The sequence below is a fragment of the Abramis brama genome (assembly GCF_963993115.1).
Source record: "Abramis brama genome assembly, chromosome: 19".
NCBI classification, from domain to species: Eukaryota; Metazoa; Chordata; class Actinopteri; order Cypriniformes; family Leuciscidae; genus Abramis; species Abramis brama.
The window spans coordinates 787,501-815,000 of record NC_139981.1 but is presented as its reverse complement, the minus strand read 5'-3'; the positions used below and the strand labels follow the sequence as shown (position 1 = coordinate 815,000).

The window sequence follows — 27,500 nt, the reverse complement described above, 5'->3', positions numbered from 1 at the left end:
ATAGAGAGAGAGAGGTAGAGAGAGAGAGAGAGAGAGAGAGAGAGAGAGAGAGAGAGAGAGAGAGAGAGAGAGAGAGAGAGAGAGAGGTAGAGAGAGAGAGAGAGAGAGAGAGAGAGAGAGGTAGAGAGAGAGAGAGGTAGAGAGAGAGAGGTAGAGAGAGAGAGAGAGAGAGAGAGAGAGAGAGAGAGACCGTTAACAACACATTCAGGATCACGGTTCCACAATGTTGGTTAATGGTGTGTGTGCTTGCAGTGTGCACTTTTTAGTTAGTGTTTTATAGTTTTAATTTAATTTAAAAAAAAAACAATAATAACTGTTTTATTTTGATTCTTTTTATTTACTTTTATTAAGTGTTTATTTATATTTATTATATTATTTATATGCATTTCATATTTCATACATATATATATATATATATTTTTTATTTTCAATTATTTGTTAATATTATTTAATTTAATGAATTATGTATTTATTTATAGTAAGTGTTTTATTTTATTTTGAAAGCTTTTATTTTTCATTATTTTAATGATATTTATATTATATTTTATATAATATTATTATATTTTATCACATTTTTAGTAAGCATTTTATTTTGTTTGCTTTTATTTTCAATCATTTATTTAATTTTTTATTGTTTTTAATTAATCAATCATTTATTCTAATTTGTTTGAAGATGTTTTTTTGATTGTTTTTATTTTAAATGATTTATTTTATTTTATTGTGATAGTTTTTATTTGAATGTTTTCTTTATTTTTTTCTTTATTTTTTCAAAATAATATTTTTTTTTTAATTGCGTCTTTCATTAAAGTTTGCATAATGAAACACACAGCTTCACTGAGCGCCTCCACAAGCCTGAATCTGATCAGATTAATATGTAAATGAATCCTTTTTCTTTGAATAACCACTGGAACCATTGAAACGAACAGGCCAGTTTAAGAGTGACACGATCCCAGTGTGACTAAACCTGTTACACCTCCATCACCCTTTCATTACTTTCCTCTCATCCCTCGCTCTTGTTCTCGTGTCATCCTTCTATTGAATTACCCCTCTCTCTCTCTCCCTCTCTCTCTGCATGTCATGTTTTGTGTCGTCTGTCATAAGAACGGCTCGGCTAACGAGATTATCCGTAATCTAATCCTGTGGTTCAGACTGTAGAAACTCCTGCATCTGTAGTTCACAGGGAGAAATCCATCGGATAGAAGAACGGATAGTCATTTAGCAGGAACTTTTATCCCAAGTGACTCGCGGAGAGTTATTACAGGTGCGGTTCTCCGTAATTAAGCGCTTCCAGATCCACCGGCTGATGAAGAAAGCCACAAGCATCACTCATTATGAACGCGTTCACTCGTTAAAGTCGAACAGGAGTAAAACTATGATTTAGACAACGACTGGTTTATGAATTATAGTGTATTTAAGGGTTTCCTAAACATTTTTATTGTTTTGTTTTAGTCATCCGAACGCCTTTGAGCTTAAATATAACCTCGAAATCCCTGTGAGATTTAATATTTAATATTTAAATAATTTAACAACACATTCACATTCAAGGTTTTCTAATCAGTTAACAGTGACATGCAGGAGAGCCAATAAAACACTTAAACTGTTTCATTTCGACTGATTTGATTTTAAATCAGTCAAAACAAATAAGTTTAAACGTTAGTTACATTTTATTAAATTTGTATTTAAAAAACAAACAAAAACATGTTTGTGTTTTATGTTTATTGTTTTTATTTTAAATAGTTTTAATGATATTTTTAGTAAGTGCTTTACTTTCTGTTAAATTATGTATTATATTTTAATAAAAAAAATCATGTTTAATAAGCATTTTATTTAGACTGCTTTTAATTAAAAAAAGAAATAATTTAACTTGTTTGAAATAAAACATTTTTAGTAAGTGCTTTATTTTAATTGTTTCTATTTTAAATTACTTAATTTTAAGTTTAATTCAACACAATTTTTGTGTTTTATATTTAATGGATTTATTTTTAAATAATTAATTTATTGTAATTTATTTTAAAAATCATATTTTAGTAAGTGCTTAATTTTGAATGTTTTTATTTTCAAGTATTTATTTAATTTTTAAAAAAATCATTTTTAATAAGCGTTTTATTTTGATTGTTTTGATTGTTTAGCGTTCCTGTAAAATTTGCCCTAAAACGCCTAAAGGCATCCCAAAATAAATTGCATGCTGTTCTTGAAGCGTTTGGAGTATTTGCATGGGTTTGGTCTCTTCTGAAAGGGGGCACTTTGGGGTGTGTTCCTGAACAGTCAGAATCACTGTAAGTCTTACTGGTATCGAGTAATAGAACTTTGAACAGAGTTCTGCAGATAACTAGAGCTGGGAGATATTCGCTGGAGAACACAGTGGGATCACAGCATGAAGCCTCACCAAGCCCAGTTTAAAAGTTGATTTATATATCAAACTATTTTCAAATTGTATGATTATGTTTTTCTTTGGTTATTGAACCTCTCTGGGAAGGTGACGGATGGGGAATTAAATTATTAATTTTGGTCTTGCACATGCACAAGGTTTTCTGGATGTGTGTCCACACAAAAATGTCAGTTCTGTCATAATTTTCCCTCCCTCATGTTGTTGTGCATCACATGATATAATAATGAATCCAGTGCTGTAATGTCTCTCGCTCTCTCTCTCTCTCTGGTTCCGGGGGTCTAGGACTCACCAGTCTCCCAGAGTCCATCGGGTTCTGATGAAGCCTTTTCTGGACCACTTGCACTGCAGGACGAGAAGAACATCACATTTAAACACACATCAACCCAGTTCATCCAGTTATTCACCTGAACACACACACACACACACACATTTATAATCTCTCATCTCTTCTGAACCTGTGAATGTCTTTTCCCAGTTTAGACCAGAATTTCTCACATCTGCTATTAACTATTGAAAAGTTCAGCAGATTGAGCTCTGATGGAGATACAGTCAGTCGGTCGAGTTCAAACGATCCAATCAGGAGGCTGATCTCACTCACATGACTCTGAACGTTATTAAATGAGAGACAAATTGATGCTATGAGTGTCCTCGTTACCAATGCAAATAAAGATAAATAGATAACCTCTCTCTCTCTCTAACTCTCTCTCTCTCTCTGTCTCTAACTCTCTCTCTGTCTAACTCTCTAACTCTCTCTCTCTCTGTCTAACTCTCTCTCTCTCTCTCTCTCTCTAACTCTCTCTCTGTCTAACTCTCTCTCTCTCTCTGTCTAACTCTCTCTCTCTCTCTGTCTCTAACTCTCTCTCTCTCTAACTCTCTCTCTGTCTAACTCTCTAACTCTCTCTCTGTCTAACTCTCTCTCTGTCTAACTCTCTAACTCTCTCTCTCTCTGTCTAACTCTCTCTCTCTCTCTCTCTCTCTAACTCTCTCTCTGTCTAACTCTCTCTCTCTCTCTCTGTCTAACTCTCTCTCTCTCTGTCTCTAACTCTCTCTCTCTCTAACTCTCTCTCTGTCTAACTCTCTAACTCTCTCTCTGTCTAACTCTCTAACTCTCTCTCTCTCTCTGTCTAACTCTCTCTCTCTCTCTCTCTCTGTCTAACTCTCTCTCTCTAACTCTGTCTAACTCTCTCTCTCTCTCTGTCTCTAACTCTCTCTCTCTCTAACTCTCTCTCTCTCTCCTCTCTCTCTCTCTCTCTCTCTCTAACTCTCTCTCTGTCTAACTCTCTAACTCTCTCTCTCTCTGTCTAACTCTCTCTCTCTCTCTCTCTCTCTCTAACTCTCTCTCTCTCTCTCTGTCTAACTCTCTCTCTCTCCTCTCTCTCTAATGGGGAGTTGACTGCAGCGATGAATAAACTAATTACCGGCCGGGTCACATAATTACAAATTGAGTAATTTTATTTAAAAACTCTGATGCAAATGAAAGGCCTGAGAGAGATTTGATTGCTCCTCACATCTTTCAGCCGCATTAGGACAAGATTAACTGTATCAAATTCAATTGCATTTGCATACTTGAATTAATATAGTAGACTAGAGCGAGGCCAAGCGTATGATGATGTCAATAACAGGCATTTCCTCAAGAGAAAATCATTTCCATATCTTACAGCGGAGCAGACACACACACACACACACACACACACACACACACACACAGTCACACACACACACACACACACACACAGAAGGCCGGATTAACTATTCTTTTAAATGTGGATATAACCCAATAAAATATGACTAAATTAGATTTAAAAAATCTAATAAAATCAAATAATAAAATGAAATATTCATTTAAATATTGACAGAAAACAAAAAACAAAAAAAATAAGATTAAATTAGATAAAATAAATAATAAAATAAAATATTACTTTAAATATGGACAGAAAACAATAACCCAATAAAATAATTTTAAATTACATTAAAAAAAAAAAAAAAAAATATTACTTAAAATATGGACAGAAAATAATAAGCCAATAAAATAAGATTAAATTAAAGAAAATAAAATGAATAAATAAATAAAACAAATAATAAAACAAAATATTCCTTTAAATATGGACAGAAAACAATAACCCAATAAAATAAGATTAAATTAGATAAATAAATAAAAATAAATGCATAATGAGCTGTTCCTGTAAACAGGGCCGGGTCAGTGTAAGGGCATGTGTGTGTGTGTGTGTGTGCGTGTGTGTGTGTATGCGTGTGTGTGAGAGTGTGTGTGTGTGTGAGCGTGCATGTGTGTGTGACAGTGATGAACGGACGGGTCCCCGTGACCAGCGATCGGTTCTGATGCTCCGGGTCTATAATCTCATCTCTGGCGTCCAGTGGGCGATTCGCCCTCGATCAAACATCACACACACGTCACGGGCCGGTCCGGAACGCTCGTATACACTGACCTTTCTGCCACTGCGCTTGAGAGATCTGCACCGGCTCATAAATAACACACACACACACACACACAGGCTGAGTAATAACTAATAAACACGAGGGGTGATTGATGAAGAGCGGCACAGAAACCCCCCATCTGTCTCTGTTCTATCATCCGGCTCAGATTAAACAAGACATCATCCACTGAAGGACAACATGCCCCTGCGCGCCTCACACTGGCCCGAAGCAGTGCACTCTGGGTAAAGACGCCTCAGGAACAGCTCAGGAGTCTCAATCTGAAGCCTGTACTTCTGTGGCTCAAATTTGAAGAAAATATATATATAATGCATAAAAAAGACTTTTAATTTAAAGTTAAACTCGTGAATATAATGTCAACATGAACAAATTACAACCAAAATATATGTATATTAGATAACAAAATTAAGATATATTGGTATATTGTAAGAAAATGAGATAAGAATCAAAATAGGATAAGATAATAAAATAAAAAGATCAAATAAAATAAATTGATATATGATAATATACATGTGATGTGATTGATATGATGATAAGATGCAACTAGACAAAATAAAATAAAATTGTAAAACCGTAAGTTCAGGATAAAAATGTGATTATTTAAAATAAAAAACAACAAATTAAATAAAAATATAATTATATAATAATAAAATAATATAAAATAAATGAAAATGAAATGAAATAAAAAAAAATAAAAAAAAATAAAATAAAATGAAATGGACTGAAGCATGAAGATCTGATCTCACTTTAAACCCAGTGTCAGTGTGAATCCGCTGAGTGTGTGTGTGTGTGTGTGTGTGTGTGCTGACCCTGTCAGTGTGAATCCGCTGAGTGTGTGTGTGTGTGCTGACCCTGTCGGTGTGAATCCGCTGTGTGTGTGTGTGTGCTGACCCTGTCAGTGTGAATCCGCTGTGTGTGTGTGTGTGTGTGTGTGTGCTGACCCTGTCAGTGTGAATCCACTGAGTGTGTGTGTGTGTGTGTGTGTGTGTGTGCTGACCCTGTCAGTGTGAATCCGCTGTGTGTGTGTGTGTGCTGACCCTGTCAGTGTGAATCCGCTGAGTGTGTGTGTGTGCTGACCCTGTCAGTGTGAATCCGCTGAGTGTGTGTGTGTGCTGACCCTGTCAGTGTGAATCCGCTGAGTGTGTGTGTGTGTGTGTGTGTGTGTGTGTGTGTGCTGACCCGGTCAGTGTGAATCCGCTGAGTGTGTGTGTGTGTGTGTGTGTGTGTGCTGACCCTGTCAGTGTGAATCCGCTGAGTGTGTGTGTGTGTGTGTGTGTGTGCTGACCCTGTCGGTGTGAATCCGCTGTGTGTGTGTGTGTGCTGACCCTGTCAGTGTGAATCCGCTGTGTGTGTGTGTGTGTGTGCTGACCCTGTCAGTGTGAATCCGCTGTGTGTGTGTGTGTGTGTGTGTGCTGACCCTGTCAGTGTGAATCCGCTGAGTGTGTGTGTGTGTGTGTGTGTGTGCTGACCCTGTCAGTGTGAATCCGCTGAGTGTGTGTGTGTGTGTGTGTGTGCTGACCCTGTCGGTGTGAATCCGCTGTGTGTGTGTGTGTGTGTGTGTGTGCTGACCCTGTCAGTGTGAATCCGCTGTGTGTGTGTGTGTGCTGACCCTGTCAGTGTGAATCCGCTGAGTGTGTGTGTGTGTGCTGACCCTGTCAGTGTGAATCCGCTGTGTGTGTGTGTGTGTGTGTGTTGACCCTGTCAGTGTGAATCCGCTGTGTGTGTGTGTGTGTGTGTGTGTGCTGACCCTGTCAGTGTGAATCCGCTGTGTGTGTGTGTGTGCTGACCCTGTCAGTGTGAATCCGCTGAGTGTGTGTGTGTGTGTGTGTGTGCTGACCCTGTCAGTGTGAATCCGCTGTGTGTGTGTGTGTGTGCTGACCCTGTCAGTGTGAATCCGCTGTGTGTGTGTGTGTGTGTTGACCCTGTCAGTGTGAATCCGCTGTGTGTGTGTGTGTGTGTGTGTGTGTGTGCTGACCCTGTCAGTGTGAATCCGCTGTGTGTGTGTGTGTGCTGACCCTGTCAGTGTGAATCCGCTGAGTGTGTGTGTGTGTGTGTGTGTGCTGACCCTGTCAGTGTGAATCCGCTGTGTGTGTGTGTGTGCTGACCCTGTCAGTGTGAATCCGCTGAGAGTGTGTGTGTGTGTGTGTGCTGACCCTGTCAGTGTGAATCCGCTGTGTGTGTGTGTGTGTGTGTGTGTGCTGACCCTGTCAGTGTGAATCCGCTGAGAGTGTGTGTGTGTGTGTGTGCTGACCCTGTCAGTGTGAATCCGCTGTGTGTGTGTGTGTGTTCTGACCCTGTCAGTGTGAATCCGCTGTGTGTGTGTGTGTGTGTGTGCTGACCCTGTCAGTGTGAATCCGCTGAGTGTGTGTGTGTGTGCTGACCCTGTCAGTGTGAATCCGCTGTGTGTGTGTGTGTGTGCTGACCCTGTCAGTGTGAATCCGCTGAGTGTGTGTGTGTGTGTGTGTGTGCTGACCCTGTCAGTGTGAATCCGCTGAGTGTGTGTGTGTGTGTGTGTGCTGACCCTGTCAGTGTGAATCCGCTGAGTGTGTGTGTGTGTGTGTGTGCTGACCCTGTCAGTGTGAATCCGCTGAGTGTGTGTGTGTGTGTGTGTGCTGACCCTGTCAGTGTGAATCCGCTGAGTGTGTGTGTGTGTGTGTGTGCTGACCCTGTCAGTGTGAATCCGCTGAGTGTGTGTGTGTGTGTGTGTGCTGACCCTGTCAGTGTGAATCCGCTGAGTGTGTGTGTGTGTGTGTGTGTGTGCTGACCCTGTCAGTGTGAATCCGCTGTGTGTGTGTGTGTGTGCTGACCCTGTCAGTGTGAATCCGCTGTGTGTGTGTGTGTGTGTGTGCTGACCCTGTCAGTGTGAATCCGCTGTGTGTGTGTGTGTGTGTGCTGACCCTGTCAGTGTGAATCCGCTGTGTGTGTGTGTGTGTGTGTGTGTGCTGACCCTGTCAGTGTGAATCCGCTGTGTGTGTGTGTGTGTGTGTGTGCTGACCCTGTCAGTGTGAATCCGCTGTGTGTGTGTGTGTGTGTGCTGACCCTGTCAGTGTGAATCCGCTGTGTGTGTGTGTGTGTGTGTGTGCTGACCCTGTCAGTGTGCATCCGCTGTGTGTGTGTGTGTGTGTGTGTGTGTGCTGACCCTGTCAGTGTGAATCCGCTGTGTGTGTGTGTGTGTGTGTGCTGACCCTGTCAGTGTGAATCCGCTGTGTGTGTGTGTGTGTGTGCTGACCCTGTCAGTGTGAATCCGCTGTGTGTGTGTGTGTGTGTGTGTGTTCTGACCCTGTCAGTGTGAATCCGCTGTGTGTGTGTGTGTGTGTGTGCTGACCCTGTCAGTGTGAATCCGCTGAGTGTGTGTGTGTGTGTGTGTGTGTGCTGACCCTGTCAGTGTGAATCCGCTGTGTGTGTGTGTGTGTGTGTGTGCTGACCCTGTCAGTGTGAATCCGCTGTGTGTGTGTGTGTGTGTGTGTTCTGACCCTGTCAGTGTGAATCCGCTGTGTGTGTGTGTGTGTGTGTGCTGACCCTGTCAGTGTGAATCCGCTGAGTGTGTGTGTGTGTGCTGACCCTGTCAGTGTGAATCCGCTGTGTGTGTGTGTGTGTGTGTGCTGACCCTGTCAGTGTGAATCCGCTGAGTGTGTGTGTGTGTGTGTGCTGACCCTGTCAGTGTGAATCCGCTGTGTGTGTGTGTGTGTGTGTGTGCTGACCCTGTCAGTGTGAATCCGCTGAGTGTGTGTGTGTGTGTGTGCTGACCCTGTCAGTGTGAATCCGCTGTGTGTGTGTGTGTGTGTGTGCTGACCCTGTCAGTGTGAATCCGCTGTGTGTGTGTGTGTGTGTGTGTGTGTGCTGACCCTGTCAGTGTGAATCCGCTGAGTGTGTGTGTGTGCTGACCCTGTCAGTGTGAATCCGCTGAGTGTGTGTGTGTGTGCTGACCCTGTCAGTGTGAATCCGCTGAGTGTGTGTGTGTGTGTGTGCTGACCCTGTCAGTGTGAATCCGCTGAGTGTGTGTGTGTGTGTGCTGACCCTGTCAGTGTGAATCCGCTGTGTGTGTGTGTGTGTGTGCTGACCCTGTCAGTGTGAATCCGCTGTGTGTGTGTGTGTGTGTGTGCTGACCCTGTCAGTGTGAATCCGCTGTGTGTGTGTGTGTGTGTGCTGACCCTGTCAGTGTGAATCCGCTGAGTGTGTGTGTGTGCTGACCCTGTCAGTGTGAATCCGCTGAGTGTGTGTGTGTGTGTGTGCTGACCCTGTCAGTGTGAATCCGCTGTGTGTGTGTGTGTGTGTGCTGACCCTGTCAGTGTGAATCCGCTAAGTGTGTGTGTGTGTGTGTGCTGACCCTGTCAGTGTGAATCCGCTGTGTGTGTGTGTGTGTGTGTGCTGACCCTGTCAGTGTGAATCCGCTAAGTGTGTGTGTGTGCTGACCCTGTCAGTGTGAATCCGCTGTGTGTGTGTGTGTGTGTGTGTGTGTGTGCTGACCCTGTCAGTGTGAATCCGCTGTGTGTGTGTGTGTGTGTCTGTGTGTGTGCTGACCCTGTCAGTGTGAATCCGCTAAGTGTGTGTGTGCTGACCCTGTCAGTGTGAATCCGCTGTGTGTGTGTGTGTGTGTGTGTGTGTGTGTGCTGACCCTGTCAGTGTGAATCCGCTGTGTGTGTGTGTGTGTGTGTGTGTGTGTGTGTGTGTGCTGACCCTGTCAGTGTGAATCCGCTAAGTGTGTGTGTGCTGACCCTGTCAGTGTGAATCCGCTGAGTGTGTGTGTGTGTGTGCTGACCCTGTCAGTGTGAATCCGCTGTGTGTGTGTGTGTGTGTGTGTGTGTGCTGACCCTGTCAGTGTGAATCCGCTGTGTGTGTGTGTGTGTGTGTCTGTGTGTGCTGACCCTGTCAGTGTGAATCCGCTGAGAGTGTGTGTGTGTGTGTGCTGACCCTGTCAGTGTGAATCCGCTAAGTGTGTGTGTGTGTGTGTGCTGACCCTGTCAGTGTGAATCCGCTGTGTGTGTGTGTGTGTGTGTGTGCTGACCCTGTCAGTGTGAATCCGCTGAGTGTGTGTGTGTGTGTGCTGACCCTGTCAGTGTGAATCCGCTAAGTGTGTGTGTGTGTGTGTGTGCTGACCCTGTCAGTGTGAATCCGCTGTGTGTGTGTGTGTGCTGACCCTGTCAGTGTGAATCCGCTGTGTGTGTGTGTGTGTGTGTGCTGACCCTGTCAGTGTGAATCCGCTGTGTGTGTGTGTGTGTGTGTGTGCTGACCCTGTCAGTGTGAATCCGCTGTGTGTGTGTGTGTGTGTGTGTGTGTGTGTGCTGACCCTGTCAGTGTGAATCCGCTGAGTGTGTGTGTGTGTGTGTGTGCTGACCCTGTCAGTGTGAATCCGCTAAGTGTGTGTGTGTGTGTGTGTGCTGACCCTTGTCAGTGTGAATCCGCTAAGTGTGTGTGTGTGCTGACCCTGTCAGAGTGAATCCGCTAAGTGTGTGTGTGTGCTGACCCTGTCAGTGTGAATCCGCTAAGTGTGTGTGTGTGCTGACCCTGTCAGTGTGAATCCGCTGAGTGTGTGTGTGTGCTGACCCTGTCAGTGTGAATCCGCTGAGTGTGTGTGTGTGTGTGCTGACCCTGTCAGTGTGAATCCGCTGAGTGTGTGTGTGTGTGTGTGCTGACCCTGTCAGTGTGAATCCGCTAAGTGTGTGTGTGTGCTGACCCTGTCAGTGTGAATCCGCTGAGTGTGTGTGTGTGTGTGTGTGCTGACCCTGTCAATGTGAATCCGCTAAGTGTGTGTGTGTGCTGACCCTGTCAGTGTGAATCCGCTGAGTGTGTGTGTGTGTGTGTGTGCTGACCCTGTCAATGTGAATCCGCTAAGTGTGTGTGTGTGCTGACCCTGTCAGTGTGAATCCGCTGAGTGAGTGTGTGTGTGTGTGTGTGTGTGTGTGTGTGCTGACCCTGTCAGTGTGAATCCGCTGTGTGTGTGTGTGTGTGTGTGCTGACCCTGTCAGTGTGAATCCGCTGAGTGTGTGTGTGTGTGTGTTGACCCTGTCAGTGTGAATCCGCTCTGTGTGTGTGTGTGTGCTGACCCTTGTCAGTGTGAATCCGCTAAGTGTGTGTGTGTGCTGACCCTGTCAGTGTGAATCCGCTGAGTGTGTGTGTGTGTGTGTGTGCTGACCCTGTCAATGTGAATCCGCTAAGTGTGTGTGTGTGCTGACCCTGTCAGTGTGAATCCGCTGAGTGAGTGTGTGTGTGTGTGTGTGTGTGTGTGCTGACCCTGTCAGTGTGAATCCGCTGTGTGTGTGTGTGTGTGTGTGCTGACCCTGTCAGTGTGAATCCGCTGAGTGTGTGTGTGTGTGTGTGTTGACCCTGTCAGTGTGAATCCGCTCTGTGTGTGTGTGTGTGTGTGTGTGTGTGTGTGTGTGTGCTGACCCTGTCAGTGTGAATCCGCTGTGTGTGTGTGTGTGTGTGTGCTGACCCTGTCAGTGTGAATCCGCTGTGTGTGTGTGTGTGTGTGTGTGTTGACCCTGTCAGTGTGAATCCGCTGTGTGTGTGTGTGTGTGTTGACCCTGTCAGTGTGAATCCGCTGTGTGTGTGTGTGTGTGTGCTGACCCTGTCAGTGTGAATCCGCTGTGTGTGTGTGTGTGTGTGTTGACCCTGTCAGTGTGAATCCGCTCTGTGTGTGTGTGTGTGTGTGTGTGTGTGTGCTGACCCTGTCAGTGTGAATCCGCTGAGAGTGTGTGTGTGTGTGTGTGCTGACCCTGTCAGTGTGAATCCGCTGTGTGTGTGTGTGTGTGTGCTGACCCTGTCAGTGTGAATCCGCTGTGTGTGTGCGTGTGTGTTCTGACCCTGTCAGTGTGAATCCGCTAAGTGTGTGTGTGTGTGTGTGTGCTGACCCTGTCAGTGTGAATCCGCTGTGTGTGTGTGTGTGTGTGCTGACCCTGTCAGTGTGAATCCGCTGAGTGTGTGTGTGTGCTGACCCTGTCAGTGTGAATCCGCTGAGTGTGTGTGTGTGTGTGTGCTGACCCTGTCAGTGTGAATCCGCTGAGTGTGTGTGTGTGTGTGTGCTGACCCTGTCAGTGTGAATCCGCTGTGTGTGTGTGTGTGTGTGTGTGCTGACCCTGTCAGTGTGAATCCGCTGTGTGTGTGTGTGTGTGTGTGTGCTGACCCTGTCTGTGTGAATCCGCTGTGTGTGTGTGTGTGTGTGTGTGTGTGCTGACCCTGTCAGTGTGAATCCGCTGTGTGTGTGTGTGTGTGTGTGTGTGTGTGTATAGATTTGAAAATAAAATAAATATTATTAAAATTTCCAAAACTGGGGTTTGTTAGCTGATGAAAAGTTAGTAATTAGTTCAGTCATGACCATGTAAAATTAAAATGAATAATTTTAAATTAAAATAATTAAACACTAAAAAAATTATAAATAAATAAAAATTAAACTGAGGGGTTGAGTTGGTGAAAAGTTCAAAATTAATTCAGTCATAATGTAAAATATTAACATTGTAAAAAATTTAAAAAATTAATTAATTAACAAAACAAAACTGGGGTTTATCAATTGAGGCTAATAATTCATTCATTCATAATGTAAAATTTAAATAAATTATTTTAAATCAAACTAAGCTAAACTAAACTAAACTAAATAAAAATTGTATTAAATTAAAAGGGTTTCCCAAACTGGGGTTTGCAAGTTGATGAAAAGTTAATAATTAATTCCGTCATAAAAATTGTAAAATTAAAATATATTATTTTAACTTAAATTAAATAATTAAATAAATTAAATTAATAATAATAAATAAAAATAAATAATAAATAAATAAATAAAAAAAATATATAAACAAAATAAAAAAACTTGAAAACTAAAACAGATGAAATATTGTATTTGTCGACCTGACATCACGGTCCAAAGTTTTCCAGTATATAATTTTTTTTTACATTTCCAGAATCAATAATCACTGGATATGAAAATATGTAATCATGTAATCAATAAAAAAAGTAACTAAGAGTATTTTAAAATGCTTTCTTTTGTAATCTGATTACGTCATCCAGATCTAGCCAGATTATATCATAAATCATAAATCTCAGGTGTGAGAAAATCCATCCCTCAAACTCTGAGCGCGAAACACGCGCGAGCAGAAGCTAAGAGCGCGCGGGACATCGGTCCAAACGCTCAGGCTCGTCCCGGTTAATAGGATTCCTTTAGGGAACAGATGGATGGCGAATCCGGCCGGTTTCATCTACTAAAAGTCGACATAAATCACGGGATGAAGCCGAGGTTATCGCCAGCCGGAGAAACCTGCATTAAAGCATTAGTGAAATTAATTCATCTTTCATAAGAGGTTCGAGCCGTATCTGTGATCTACGATAACAACCAATTTCTCAGTCCTGAGCGGGCGAGTGTGTGAGTGTGTGAGCGAGTGTGTGAGTGTGTGAGAAGCCCTTGATAGACTACACAAATCTGCTGCTTTAAACGGCTCGCATTACGAGGAGTGACGCTCTCCGGAGAATCATGAGATTCATGAGACGCATAAATCAACACGCAAACTTTTCTCCTTCTGTTTTCCTGACGCCGCCGTTGGTGTGTCAGTGTGTGTCGCGTGTGTGTAGACGTGATTGTTTCCTCGTCGTGTGCAGATGAGGCTCGTGTCGGAGATAAAGTGGAGCGCAGTGTAAATCTGTATCAGCGCGTGAAAGAGAAGCTGTTCCTGCATATATTTACTGTTCCTCTGAGTCACTGATGCAGAGACACACACACTTTATTAATATATCAGCCCTACTGTCACACACTCACACACACTCACTCACACTCACAGACACACACAAACACGCTCACTCACACACACAAACACGCACAGACACACACACAAACATGCTCACTCACACGCACAAACACGCACAGACACACACACACTCTCACGCATGCAGACACACACTCAAAGACATACACACACTCACAGATACACACAAACACGCTCACTCACACACACACACACACACACACACACTTACTCATTCACACACACAGACACACACACACACGCACAGACACACACACACACTCACTCTCAAACACACACACACACACACACAGGCACAGACACACACGCACAGACACACACGCACAGACACACACGCACAGACACACACACACACACGCACAGAGACACACACACACACACACTCACTCTCAAACACACACACACACTCACTCACTCTCAAACACACACACACACACACACACAGGCACACACACACACACAATCTCAAACACACACACACACTCACTCACTCTCAAACACACACACACACACAGGCACACACACACACACAATCTCAAACACACACACACACACACACTCAATCTCAAACACACACACACACTCACTCACTCTCAAACACACACACACACACACACACAGGCACACAGGCACACACACACACACAATCTCAAACACACACACACACACACTCAATCTCAAACACACACACAAATCTTCAAAGCTCAACTGAAAATAAACCACAAATAAACAATGATACACATATATTTGAGTATTAAATGCAGAAGTTTCAAGAAGTCTATGTTAAATAAAACCAATAGTTATTGAGGGAGGAGTTAATTACTTCTCATTTAAATATTTCTGAATAATTTAATAAATATTACAGCAAACTAAATTACTGTGAACTTCACCATAAACCAAACCAAGCAAGGATGCAGTATTGAAGTCTGTAATGATTTAAGATTCAACCACTGAAAAACTCATTTTTCTCCCAGTCTGAACCTGAAGTGTCAGTTTAGAGGCAGCAGAACGGTCATGTGACAGCAGCAGAACGGTCATGTGACAGCAGCAGCAGAACGGTCATGTGACAGCAGCAGAGCGGTCATGTGACAGCAGCAGAACGGTCATGTGACAGCAGCAGCAGAACGGTCATGTGACAGCAGCAGAGCGGTCATGTGACAGCAGTAGAACACAGACACAGCAGCAGAACGGTCATGTGACAGCAGCAGAAGAACGGTCATGTGACACAGCAGCAGAACGGTCATGTGACAGCAGCAGAGCGGTCATGTGACAGCAGCAGAACGGTCATGTGACAGCAGCAGAAGAACGGTCATGTGACAGCAGCAGAACGGTCATGTGACAGCAGTAGAACACAGACACAGCAGCAGAACGGTCATGTGACAGCAGCAGAACGGTCATGTGACAGCAGCAGAGCGGTCATGTGACAGCAGTAGAACAGACACAGCAGCAGAACGGTCATGTGACAGCAGCAGAACGGTCATGTGACAGCAGTAGAACACAGACACAGCAGCAGAACGGTCATGTGACAGCAGCAGAAGAACGGTCATGTGACAGCAGCAGAACGGTCATGTGACACAGCAGCAGAACGGTCATGTGACACAGCAGCAGAACGGTCATGTGACAGCAGCAGAGCGGTCATGTGACAGCAGTAGAACACAGACACAGCAGCAGAACGGTCATGTGACAGCAGCAGAAGAATGGTCATGTGACAGCAGCAGAACGGTCATGTGACACAGCAGCAGAACGGTCATGTGACAGCAGCAGAACGGTCATGTGACACAGCAGAAGAACGGTCATGTGACAGCAGCAGAACGGTCATGTGACAGCAGCAGAACGGTCATGTGACACAGGAACAGAACGGTCATGTGACACCGCAGCAGAACGGTCATGTGACACAGGAACAGAACGGTCATGTGACACCGCAGCAGAACGGTCATGTGACAAGAACAGAACGGTCATGTGACAGCAGCAGAACGGTCATGTGACAGCAGCAGAATGGTCATGTGACAGCAGCAGCAGAACGGTCATGTGACAGCAGCAGAACGGTCATGTGACACCGCAGCAGAACGGTCATGTGACACAGGAACAGAACGGTCATGTGACACCGCAGCAGAACGGTCATGTGACAAGAACAGAACGGTCATGTGACAGCAGCAGAACGGTCATGTGACAGCAGCAGAATGGTCATGTGACAGCAGCAGCAGAACGGTCATGTGACAGCAGCAGAACGGTCATGTGACAGCAGCAGCAGAACGGTCATGTGACAGGAACAGAACGGTCATGTGACACAGGAACAGAACGGTCATGTGACACCGCAGCAGAACGGTCATGTGACACCGCAGCAGAACGGTCATGTGACACCGCAGCAGAGCGGTCATGTGACACCGCAGCAGAACGGTCATGTGACACAGGAACAGAACGGTCATGTGACACAGGAACAGAACGGTCATGTGACACAGGAACAGAACGGTCATGTGACACCGCAGCAGAACGGTCATGTGACACAGGAGCAGAACGGTCATGTGACACAAGAACAGAACGGTCATGTGACACAAGAACAGAACGGTCATGTGACACAGGAGCAGAACGGTCATGTGACACCGCAGCAGAACGGTCATGTGACACCGCAGCAGATCGGTCATGTGACACCGCAGCAGATCGGTCATGTGACTCACCTCAGGGAAATAGTCCTGAGGAAACTTCTCCTTCTCCAGCGAGGCTGAGCTCAGAGCGTCAGAGTGGATCTCCTTCCCAAGCACCTTCTTGAACTTCTTGGCTGAAACACAACACAAGCTGATCATCATGTGAACACGCAGAGACACTCATTAGAGAACGAGCTCATTAGAGAACGAGCTCAGGGCAACTGCGCCACCTACTGATGAAACACAGAAATGAGGAATTAATCCTGACAATCAAGTGAGGAATGATATATTTGATGACGAGTTTTAAATTAATAAAAATCACAGTCTTCAAAGCTCAGTTTACAATGCAAGACCAAAGGAAAACAAAAAAGTGTGTTTATATTTACATGCACATTGCACAAAAACATACATATATGGTTTTCCTGTAGCTCAAACAGTGGAGCGCTGGCGCTTGCAACGCCAAAGTCATGGGTTCGATTCCCAGGGAAAGCAAGAACTGATAAGAATGCAGTGTTTCCCCTATACATTTTTCCAGCAGCGGTGCTGTTACGTGCCGGAGGCTGTTACCAAGCCGCTCGCGGGGGTCCGGGGGCATGCACCCCCCGGAAGATTTTCTTTTAATAACCCCTTAAAACATGACTTCTGGCAAGTTTTGTGGATAGAAATGGACGTTTTGAGACACAAATTTGACATACCATCAACAGAAGGCATGATTATTGCAACATGTACCTTGAACTGGTCACACACAGGATTATTCATGTTTTTCTTTTGTGTTCATTTTCAGCTGTAAGGTAGAAATTGATAGTGGAAAAATGAAACTCTTTCCTCCCTCACCTGCACTACTGATCTTTTTTTCTGTAACACACATTAGCCTAATCAAAAATATTTCCATTTGTGACTCTTTCCTCCTTTCTTGTCAACAAATGGACTCAGAGCCATCGCATTAGCAGCGCCACCGGTCGCCATTTTTCAGTTTTTTTAGTAGTGTAAGTGAATGTCGTGATATTACTGATCATGTGAAGATTTTGCAGCGGCGCTGAAAATCCAGCGGCTTAATACATTGTAGGGGAAACACTGAAATGTAAATGTGTACATTAAAATGCAATGTAAGTCGCTTTGGATAAAAGTGTCTGCCAAATGCGTAAATTATGATGTTAATTTTTTTAAATATATATATATATATGTGTGTGTATGTAACTGAATTTACTTTTGAGTTCTTGCATAATTCTCATTGTCATTTTTAACTATAATAATTCTATAATTTTTTTAATAAATTAAACAAATATAAAACTAAAGGAAAAAGAAAAATTAAAACTGTGCATAATTGCATTAAAATGATTTTATATATAAATATATTTACATTTATATCAGCATAAATTAAACAAATATAAAACTAAGGGAAAAAGAAAAGATAATACTGTGGGTAACTGCATAATCAGTTATTGTATATATAAGTTACAATTATATATACAGTGAAAGTATATTTTACTTTTTTAAACTTTCCGTTATAAAAATAAATTAAACCATGATTTTGAAATTGAATTTTCTGTGTGAAATGCACTTAATTGCCTTAAAGACATAAGAAGCTTTCCAGATTTCTGCAGTTCAGTGTGTGGTTCTGCGGTGAGGTTTGATGAAGAGTGCGATTACGGGTTTGAGCCGGTCCGGCTAATGCTAATGCTGACACCGGTGTAATGGGAGTGGCTTTAATTAGTGTGACCGTCGGGACACGCGACCTCTGACCCCTACCGCTGATGAGGTCACCGCTGCTAACTGTCCAATAGCTTGAGTGCACTATTACCACAGCCTGAAATCTCATGAATTAAATCCTAATATTAATAAGCATTACTGTTTCCTATCGGTAACTCCGTCTTAGCATGTTTTATAGCTTCGGGAACAACCTTGACCGCGCTGGTGTTGATGGGATTGATTAAAGAGACACACGTACCTTTGAAATCAAACTGTTGGATGTTTTTCAAGGATTCATGGAGGAAGTAGCAACACCCGAGAGCCTGAAACACACACACACAGAGAGAGAGAGAGAGAGAGTATTACACAACAAGACCTCAAAGCATCGCTGGTTTCTGAGATCTGAGGCTCTGTGTGTTCACAGGACAGAAAAGGTGCAATGACTAAACTTTTTTAAAATTATAACTCGTGCTGGGCAACGATTAACCACATCCAAAATACAAGTTTGTGTTTATGTGGACTGTGTATAATTATTTTGTATATATAAATACACACACATGCATGTGTTATTTATATATATAATATTTATATATCATATAAATTATGCATTAAAATATTGTATATTATGCATTAAAATATTGTATATTATGCATTAAAATTATGCATTAAAATATATATAATATTTCTCAAATATATACATGCATATGTGTGTTTTTATATACACAACATAATTATACACCGTACACACACATATATTATGTAAACACACACTTTTATTTTGGATGTGATTAATTGTTGCCCAGCACTAATTATAATGTATATAATAGACAATAACACCTGATTTGATTTATAGAAGCTTTTACTGTAATGCATCTGATAAAGTAGACTCAAAGAGTTGATTTAATTAAATATACATGTACACCAAATAGTGTGTACAGTAACATTCATAAATATGCAATTACAGCAAAAACATATCAACCAACATAATATCAATGTAATATAATAGTCTTGTTTATATGGAATTATATATATTATATTATATTATTCAAATATAGTCTCTTCTGCTCACAAAGGCTGCATTTATTTAGGTCAAAAATACAGTAAAAATAGTGAAATATTATTGCAATGTACAACAGCTGTTTTCTACGTGAATATGTAGTAAAATGTAATTTATTTCTGTGATCAAATCTGAATTTATTTAATTAAAAATACAGTAAAAATCACAAAATATTATTAGAATTTAAAATGGCTGTTTTCTATGTGAATATAAAGTGTAATTTATTCCTGTGATCAAAGCTGAATTTTCAGCATCATTACTCCAGTCTTCAGTGTCACATGATCCTTCAGAAATCACTCTAATATGATGATTTGATGCTCAAGAAACATTTATGATTATTATCAGTGTTGAAATCAGTTGTGCTGTCTTATGTTTTTGTTCTTCTTATTAGGACGACGCACGACTTCTCATCTAAAATATGAACTTTTACCACTGGCAGGTCAATAATGGGTGAGTGTCAGTGAAAGCAGGTGTGATTTCCCAGCAGGATGTATTTCATAAGTTCATGTGTTTATGCATAACCCTTCCTCTTATGAATATGAAGAAAGGCTTGATTTTCCACGACTCTTTTCTTATGTAACGAGTTCACGGCGCTCAGATATAACATGTAAATGATAGCGGGAGCCGATTCTGTGGCAGCGCTGATGTGAGCCGCTCTCCAGTCAGAGTTTAGCATGACCAAAGATTTACTTCAATAGGATTATATTCTTAATTTTTACTGAACAATCAGACAGTTTCTGTGTCTGTCCACGGCCCAAACAAACCCAGAACCGCAAGGCGTCGGGGATTTGATGCGGTTCACAGTTCACTAACTGCTTTTCTCAAGGGCTTTTGCACCTCAAGTCTTCAAGTTGGCCTAAAAAAGAGCAAAACCTGCCCAAAAACTGTGAGCTAATGCTCTCAATAGTGGCGTAAAGCCCACGTCCGAGAAGAAGAGAATACAGTTACACACACAATAGAAGTGAACGGCCATCTGACGCTCTCAGGTTCTCTCTGCTTCACTGATCTTCACACACACACACACACACCAAAGAGCAAAATCAACACTCAAGATCCCAGCGAGAGAATGAAGCCGGTCGACTGGTGACTTCATTAGGAGAGGAGACTGAGAACAACCGGTTCAGTCTCTTCCGCTCAACAAAGCTGCACTTATCTGATCAAAAATACTGCAAAAATGTGAGATATTATTATAATGTAAATCATCTGTTTTCTATGTGAATATACACAGTAAAGTGTAATTTATTCCTGTGATCAACAGCATCATTACTCCAGTCTTCAGTGTCACATGATCCTTCAGAAATCACTCTAATATGATGATTTGATGCTCAAAATACATTTATGATTATTATCAATGTTGGAAACAGTTCATATTTTTGTGACGTAAAAGATGAATGAAAGTCTTATGAGTTTAAACATACATGATTGTGAGTATGACGGGATTTATGACGAGTTTCATCTCGTCTGGTCCTTCTCTTTAATATTTGGTTTTCTTTTTTGTTTTCCTTATCCATGTTTTGCTGTTTTCTGTGAAATGTACCGCTATCTGTGTTAAGAAATAACGTGTCCATGGCAGAAATCGAATTTTATAACGGTGACCGTGACCTAAGAGAACCGTTCAAGGGATCATATATAGATTATATAAGACAAATGCTGCGCCGACTGACACTACGCCCTAAAAGTATGAACTCTTTTTTTGAAGAAAAAGTACATACTTTTGAGTGTGTAGCACAAGAGTACTCAAGCTTTGAGACATTCAACTCCGTCGTCTTTAACGGACAGCTCTGTTGCTTAGTTACGTGCTTAAACTGGCCTGTCAATCATCTTTCACAGTTAAAATCCTCCATTCAATCTAATTTGATTTCCTAGAGAAATGCTGTGGACTGTAGATCTGCGGGTCTGTCATGCGAGACTCTCCTCGTGTGTTTGCAGTTTGAATATAATGATGCATTTAAACGCTAATGGCTAAACGTATCTTTACAGAAGTTCACAATAATGTGGACAACATTGAATAAATACCTTTTCGTCAGGTTAGATACTGATAATTATCTAAACCTCTCTACATAACCGCCGGACTCGCGTTTTTTTATTTATTTTTTTTATTAACACTTTTTACTCGTGTTTGTAGTTCTAATCGAATCCTCTCGTCCACAGCGCAATGGGTTGTGGGTAATATTAGCCGTTAGCGTGTTCACATATCTGAAGAAAGAAAAGTAGACCATACGGGTATCTTTGGAAAACTCATTTCAACACTACGATTCGGTACGTACTGATTCTATTTTCGAATAGTATGCGAATTGGGACGCACCGAAGAGCTCAACCATGCAAAGCCTTGTGGGTAAGCATGAGAACGAGGAGGTTCTGTTGGACCGGCACTGAAGGATTGTGGGTAATGCACCACCTCATGCATTATTTATGAGCGCCGGCTCATCTTGAGATTAAACATTTGCTGATTTGTCAAAAGCTCAAACAGAGGGTCTGGCTCGCGTCGGGCCCGAACCCTCCCGCACATCTAATTGATGAGAACATTCCCTTCGCGACCCGGATGGCCCGACGGAGGAGAAGAAGAAGAAGAAGAGGAAGAGGAGGACGTGACGGGATGAAGGTCAGCTTCCAGGAAAGGAGTGTTTACTTCTGTTAGCTTTAGTTTATGTGTGTTTTCACCTCAAACTGCCACTGAAGGAGTGAAGAGAGACGGAGACGCCCATTCTGCACCAGCACTGTATGACACCAGACGATCAATAAAACACATTCATTCACAGAACCACCGGATTCAGATCAGCATATTAGACCTGCGTTTAGGAAATCACAATGCGAACTGAGAGATGTGACTTAAAGTGCACCTGTTGTGCTAAAGTTCATTATTTATCACATTTATAAAGAGTTTAAACAGGTTCCTAATGTTGTTTTGGCGTCTCCTACAACAGGTTCACACGCATCCAAGGTCAAACACACTCATGTCCTCATAATCTCCACTGCACATCATCTCCTCTCTCAGTGTCTGAAACGGTTCGTTCGCAGATCCAGTCTCACTAAGCCCCGCCTCTCTGAGAGCTGCTCTGCTGTGATTGGTCAGATGGTCCAGTCTGTGATATGAAGAGTGTGTGAAGTAACATTTTAGCAACAGTGTGAAAGTGAATATAACAGGCACAATACCGCTATAAACATCAATATCTATGGGTTCAATATGCGTCACATGACTAAACTTACATCATCGCTTTTAAATACCTCTGCTTTGACAGTCCACACTACACCGAGAAAACACAGATTAAATGTATTAACTTTGGAGAGCGTTTTCAAAAAGCTTTGTGTTCTTCGCTAAAAAGATGCGTTTTTTAAACGAAACGTATTAGTGTGGACAAGACCTCATTCAGTCTCTCTAAGCCCCGCCTCTCTGAGAGCTGCTCTGCTGTGATTGGTCAGAAAGCAAACGCTCATTATCATATCTGAATCTCAGCTCTTGATCTCAGTGATACGAACAGTGACGATGGCGTGGGTTTTACCGTATCAATCTCAGAAAACAGCGTCTTCTCCACATGATCAACACGAACCAAACTCTTCCAGTCTCAGATACACTAGTGTTTGAGGGCGGGGCTAAGAGACGCTGTTCAGCCAATCAAAACCAGAGGCGGACATTATGCAAATGAGTTACAAACCTACGCAGAATCAGCAAGAAATGAGACTGAATTACTGACGAGCTTTCTGCTGTTTAACACTCAGAAACTCAGAATTAATGTAAAGTCAACATGTCATGAATGTACAAGTAATGCAAATACATGAATGAACACGTTAGTTAATGCATTAGCTACTAGGACAATTACTGTTAATTGTTGCCACATAGTTCATAATGTACTAACCAGGTTTTTACTATCATTACTAACACTTTAATGATCAATTAACATCATGCCGTCAAAAGCTCATTCAAGTTCAGTAAAATATGAACTAAACAAATGTGGATCAAACATTAATTGTTGGTTTACAATAAGGTCTCATCTGTTAACATTAGTTAACTACATTAGTTAGCATGAACTAATAATGAACTGCACTAATACAGCATTTATTAATCTTTGTTAATTTCAGCATTAACTAATACTTTATTAAAATCTTGTTAGCATTAGTTAATGCACTGTGAACTAACATGAACAAACAATGAACGGCTGGATTATTATGAACTAACGTTAACAAAGATTAACAAATGCAGTAACAAATGGGTTAGCTGATGTTAGTTAATACATTAATGTTAACTAATGAACCTTATTGTAAAGTAATACCAATATATTTATGCAGAATTTGTTAACCTTTGTTTTTATTAATGTTCATGTTAGTTAACAGTGCAACTTCTGATCTCTCAGTAAATGCTGAGATTAATTAACTGTGTTCATCTGAATATAACTGTGATCTGTTGAGCATTATAAGTTATGATTAAGTGTTTATCCTCACACCTTATATATTAGACACACCTTACACCGAATAAACAATCGCACCGTAATCCTCGTATCATCTCCACACACTAGCTCTTATTAATATTTAACATCAGAGTTCAGGCCTCATCCTCTCACACGCTTCATGAAGAGCCGATTATATTAGCGGCTGCGATTACTCCATTTGTCCCGCCGTGACAGACTCCGGATATTAATGTGAGGCACGCGGCGCTGACACCACACGCTGATCTCTGAGGCTGCGCTTTACAATGGCCAGTGTCAAGCGTATGTTCGTCACGTCCCGCGTTATTGATTACCTGCCAGATTCACTTGAAATAATTAAAAGTGTAGTTTACATATTTATAAAGCGCACTGTCACGGGTGCTACTTAATCTTCCATTAGGAAAATGCACTCTGTAAAGTGGCCAGCGCAGGCCGGACGAGGAAATGAGTAATCGCCATAATTGCAGACAGAAAGACAATAACGAGCCATAAAGGCAGATTTTATTGGCCCCGCTCTGACAATGGCCGGGTTTGGACCGGACCAGAACCAGTCCGTCAGGATCCTCTACACACACACACAACATCTGAGGAGCACAGAGCCTGCGGTTATGAAGATAGAGTCTCTTCTGCTCGTCAAAGCTGCTTTATTTGATCAGAAATACTGTAAAAATTGTGAAATATTATTGTAATGTAAATCATCTGTTTTCTATGTGAATATATAGTAAAGTGTAATTTATTCCTGTGATCAAAGATGGATTTTCAGCATCATTACTCCAGTCTTCAGTGTCACATGATCCTTCAGAAATCACTCTAATATGATGATCTGATGCTCAAGAAACATTTATGATTATCATCAGTGTTGATTTGATTGATTTAAAAATAATAATACTTTTATTTATCAAGGATGCATTGATCAAAAGTGACAGTAAAGACATTTATAATGTAACAATTTCAAATACAGTAAATGCTGTTATTTTGATATTTCTATTCAAAGAATCCTGATAAATAAAATGTTTGACAGTTTCCACAACAATAACCAGATGAAAAAGGTTTAGCAGGAAATGCCAATTATCGATAATTTTTAAGATAATATAAAGTGTCGACAATCTTTTTTCAGTTTAACTTTAGCACACAAATTGTAGGTCGATACTTCAAATGTCGCGAAAATCTAATTTGGAAACACTTTTTGTCAAGAAAAAGGGCTTTAATGCAAATAAAGGTGATGTCACATGACATAATTAGCCTATACAGCGTCAGCGCTTGTGCCGTTGCTCCCGTTAAATCACCGTTTCTCTGTGGTTCAAAGGTGCATTAAATTATTATGTATTTAATGTACGGATGGATGTAAGGATGTATGGAAAAATTAATGTCATAAAATCATGATTTTATGGTCTGAAGCTGGCTACTTGACGAATGAAAATCACAAACATGACGCTTGTTAATAAAACTATTTTATAAATAATTTATTATTATGCAATAATGCAAAAATATTTTTTTTTTAGGGATGACGTCATCATTACACGCCATTTATCGGTAAAAAAGGCCAATTGGATGGAAACAGCTGGAGAAACTTTCGCAATATTCACTTTATCGAAAAGTGTATGGAAACATGGCTACTGATAATACTCAGAACCATAATTAATAATTGAGCACCAACTCGGCATATTACACAATAACCATAGTTCACCAGTGAGATCTTTACTTGGATCATGCAGTGGAAACACGAGGAACACCATAAATCATCAACATCTGCACCTAAATAACAGCATTAATGCAGTAAAACTGTGGTAAATGTCAGTGCCGGTGAAGATGAGACGCTCCGCCGGCGCGACTCTGAGGGAATCCACTGACCTTTCATGGATTTTCTGCATTCAGTTTGAAAAATGAGCCATAAAGCAAACATAAAAGTGGCCATTTTTCCCCAACGGTCAGACCCTGATTTCCCCGGGAGTGTGTCGGGATGAGGGAGTCAGACGCTCATCATGTGTGAAGGAAAGTTATCTGAGGCGGAGGGCAGCAGGACACGCGTGTAACGAGAGAGTTACAGGAGTACTTCACCTCTCCACACCTCATCCAACATGTTCATGTCTTTCTTCAGTCCATAAGAAATCCTTCAAAAGTACATGATTCTTTACTGTTTTTTAATGTCTAAAAACAGCTGCTTTCCCAGAGACTTGTATAAAGCCAACTGAGTACATACATAAATAAGCAATTGAGTAAATTAATGTTAAAGTCTCCCTGTAGTCAATAATTATATCCCTTAAAACTCATCTTTGATCACCAAAATGAAATATCTTGAATGTAACTCGACACCCTTGCCTCATTTAGTATGTGCGGTTCTATGAATATGCAAATGAGTCCCGCCTCCACTCACTCACTCAGCTCAGAGATCCACTGGTTGACGATCACACGTTGATCTGATTGGTTACAAGGTAGTTTGTGACGTCAGAAACACCAGCGATTTCAAAGCGTGTTTTTGAGACTGTCTTTGGTTCACTGCAGTTTTAAGGAGGAAATACTCAGCAATGGAGTCGACTTATGAATTTACACATGCTTTGTCTTAAAGCACATTCAGGCGAGACACCCGAGGTGAACAGGGTAAAAATATCACCATACTTCACCAGTTTATGGATTACATTAATAATTGCACAAAAAAAAGTTGTATTACAAGTTTTCTGAAACGTTATGTTTAAATATGCAAATGAGGTGTTATCTAATTAAATATGCACTAATTTGCATAAAGTTCTAGAAAGATCTGAAAATTGGATAATGGCAGGTTCAAAATTCTTGTAAAATAAATACATCTTTATACATTTTCATAAATTTTTTAGGAATAAAATGTTGTATAAAAAAAGGAAAATTATATATGAACAAACCTCTGTAAAAAAAATAATAAAACTGTACATTTTGGTGTGTGTAAGAGCTACTGAAGTGGAGATTTCTGGCTCAATGTAGGAGGAACAACTCATTTTGAGAAAATGATCAAGTTAAAAGTAGTGAGAAAAGATAGAGTTAAAAGTATATAAAACGTTTTCCTTCCACTAAGTCTGAAAAAACTCTTTATGAAAAGCCAAAAATCTCAAAATTGACAGATGCATGAAAACACACTGTTTTTGCCTGTAGTTTCTCGCCTGAACACCACACAGACACATAAACATTAAAAGCTGGATTTTCACCACAGTGGGACTTTAAATAACCAAATAAATAAGTAAATGAATATGAATTATTAAATAAATGACCAACGACAATTTAAAACCATTTATACTATTCAAAAGTAGATTATAATCTCACTTTTTGTCCTAAAATCACCAATATCCAGCACTTTCCAGCCGTTCAAAGATCTCACGAAGCCAAATAAAGTCACTCCACTGATGTAACCAGACAAACATTAACGTGCATTAAAGCTCATTAATATGCAAATGTCTTCATGTAGCTCTGAGTTTGAGTGGCTCCGGCTGCTTCTCTCATTATTTTAAAATCCTTCCTAAACGCTTAAATGATTGATCTCCGAAACCGCTGATTGCATTTCCCATTTTTGCGGAAAACGTTACGGATAGATCTAAACAAAGCGTAATTGGCCGAACCGGACCTGCCAACGATCCGCTTCCAAGGTTGGCCGGGGAAATATCATGCATTAATTTCATTTAGCCTCCCGTCCCGACGTCCAACGGTGGAAGTTAATTAAATTGCTTGTCCATTGTGTTCATCCACTTACAAAGTTAATGATATTGTGCGGGGGGGATTAAAGAGCATTTTATAAAGCGTGGGGACGAGAGCTGGCAGCTCCTACAGGACCCGTTTGAACCCTGTCAGTCCCGAGCCGACGGCGCTGTAATTACCGGTGAAACGGAGGCTTTCGTTTCGTTTGCCAAACTCCTGCCAAGAGGATCAGCAGAACTATAACCTCACGATCACCGGCCCTGAGCTATAAAACCATCACACACAGAGATACACACACTCACTCACACACACACACACTCACTCACACACACACACTCGCTCACACACACACACACACACACACTCAATCACTCACACTCAGATACACACACAGAGATACACACACTCACTCACACACACACACACACTCACTCACACAGACAC

General features: G+C 41.5%; 1 protein-coding gene across 1 annotated transcript in view; it reads right to left on the bottom strand.

Moving 5' to 3' along the window:
* inpp5a (inositol polyphosphate-5-phosphatase A) overlaps positions 1-27,500 on the bottom strand; it is a 206,984-nt gene that overhangs the window by 58,850 nt on the left and 120,634 nt on the right. The window contains exons 5-7 of the mRNA XM_084093951.1: positions 18,178-18,241; positions 16,263-16,363; positions 2,679-2,731 (exon numbers count right to left, since the gene is read on the bottom strand). Of these exons, the coding sequence (XP_083950077.1) occupies positions 2,679-2,731; positions 16,263-16,363; positions 18,178-18,241 (218 nt within the window). The remainder of the gene's footprint in view (positions 1-2,678; positions 2,732-16,262; positions 16,364-18,177; positions 18,242-27,500) is intronic.